This window comes from Antrostomus carolinensis, unplaced genomic scaffold (genome assembly GCF_000700745.2).
Source record: "Antrostomus carolinensis isolate BGI_N321 unplaced genomic scaffold, ASM70074v2 scaffold37374, whole genome shotgun sequence".
Lineage (NCBI taxonomy): Eukaryota > Metazoa > Chordata > Aves > Caprimulgiformes > Caprimulgidae > Antrostomus > Antrostomus carolinensis.
The window spans coordinates 1-1,395 of NW_010312047.1; the positions used below are offsets into that span (position 1 = coordinate 1).

Genomic DNA, 1,395 nt, shown 5'->3' on the forward strand with positions numbered 1-1,395 from the left:
AGAGGCAAGGGCGGGAAGGGGCTCGGCAAAGGGGGCGCCAAGCGCCACCGCAAGGTGCTGCGCGACAACATCCAGGGCATCACCAAGCCGGCCATCCGCCGCCTGGCTCGGCGTGGCGGCGTGAAGCGTATCTCGGGGCTCATCTACGAGGAGACGCGCGGCGTGCTGAAGGTGTTCCTGGAGAACGTGATCCGCGACGCCGTCACCTACACCGAGCACGCCAAGAGGAAGACGGTGACGGCCATGGACGTGGTGTACGCCCTTAAGCGCCAGGGACGCACCCTCTACGGCTTTGGTGGTTAAACTCCGGTGCTCTCAAACCTTACATTGTTAAAATACCAAGGCTCTTTTCAGAGCCACCCACAAATCTCATAATACGAGCTGTGAATTACTGAACTTAATTTTTGGAAAAAAAATTAACACGTTCTTAATGTGAAACATTTCTAAATCACTAATAAAATTTAGAAGGTGCTACAAAGTAAGCCATATCTAGATGTCCTGAGAAAAACAACTGCAGAAATCAAGCTTTTTAAATAGTTTCATGATTGAGCATAAACTGATGGCAGCTTTTACATATACTGATGTTTTGCTAGTGAAGGCAGTTATTGCCATCACAATAGGTACAAAGCAGCACGATTGTGTAGATGCGATGCCTAAATTGTGACAGTTATAAGACAGAAGTGTTTAATTATGTTAGTATTTTTTCTCCAATAGGAATGGAACAATAACAATCCCTTAATCTGCATAAAGCCCTTATAAATGGGGGGGCAAGTGCCATTTTCAATGTTGTTGAGGTACAGTAAAAATCTTCAAAAGAAACTTTTAAGGATGCATGCCTGAGCCGGCAAAATCTGCTCCAGCACCGAAGAAGAAAGCCGTCACCAAGACACAGAAGGGTGACAAAAAACATAGAAAGTCTAGGAAGGAGAGCTACTCGATCTACATGTACAAGGTGCTGAAGCAGGTGCACCCCGACATGGGCATCTCGTCCAAGGCCATGGGCATCATGAACTCGTTTGTCAACGACATCTTCGAGCGCATCGCCGGCGAGGCCTCTCGGCTGGCGCACTACAACAAGCGCTCCACCATCACCTCGCGGGAGATCCAGACGGCCGTGCGGCTCCTGCTGCCCAAGCACGCTGTCTCTGAGGGTACCAAGGCTGTCACCACGTACACCAGCTCCAAGTCAAATGGATTTAAACTTACATCTAAAGACTCTTTTAAGAGCCACCTATGTTTGCTTGAAATAAACTGTAATCACAAATGAATAGTTTTGTATTTTTGCATACATAACAAAATAAGTGCTTTATTTTAAACTACAGACTTTTAAGTTTCTAGGTTTTCTGATAGCAATTCACAGCTCTTATTATGAGATTTGTGGGTGGCTCTGAAAAG

The 1,395-nt window shown here is 46.4% G+C and overlaps 2 protein-coding genes across 2 annotated transcripts; both read left to right on the forward strand.

The window, feature by feature from the left end:
- Nucleotides 1-3: 3 nt before the first annotated feature.
- LOC104519943 (histone H4) lies at nucleotides 4-409 on the forward strand (the record flags this gene model as incomplete). The annotated part of the gene is made up of 1 exon (XM_010166923.1): nucleotides 4-409. A coding segment is annotated over one exon (300 nt), but the record flags the coding sequence as incomplete, so codon positions are not given.
- A 423-nt stretch (nucleotides 410-832) lies between these two features.
- LOC104520056 (histone H2B 5) lies at nucleotides 833-1,267 on the forward strand. Its single transcript, XM_029084734.1, has one exon. The coding sequence runs from the start codon at nucleotides 833-835 to the stop codon at nucleotides 1,265-1,267; it is 435 nt and encodes a 144-aa protein (XP_028940567.1).
- Nucleotides 1,268-1,395: the final 128 nt, after the last annotated feature.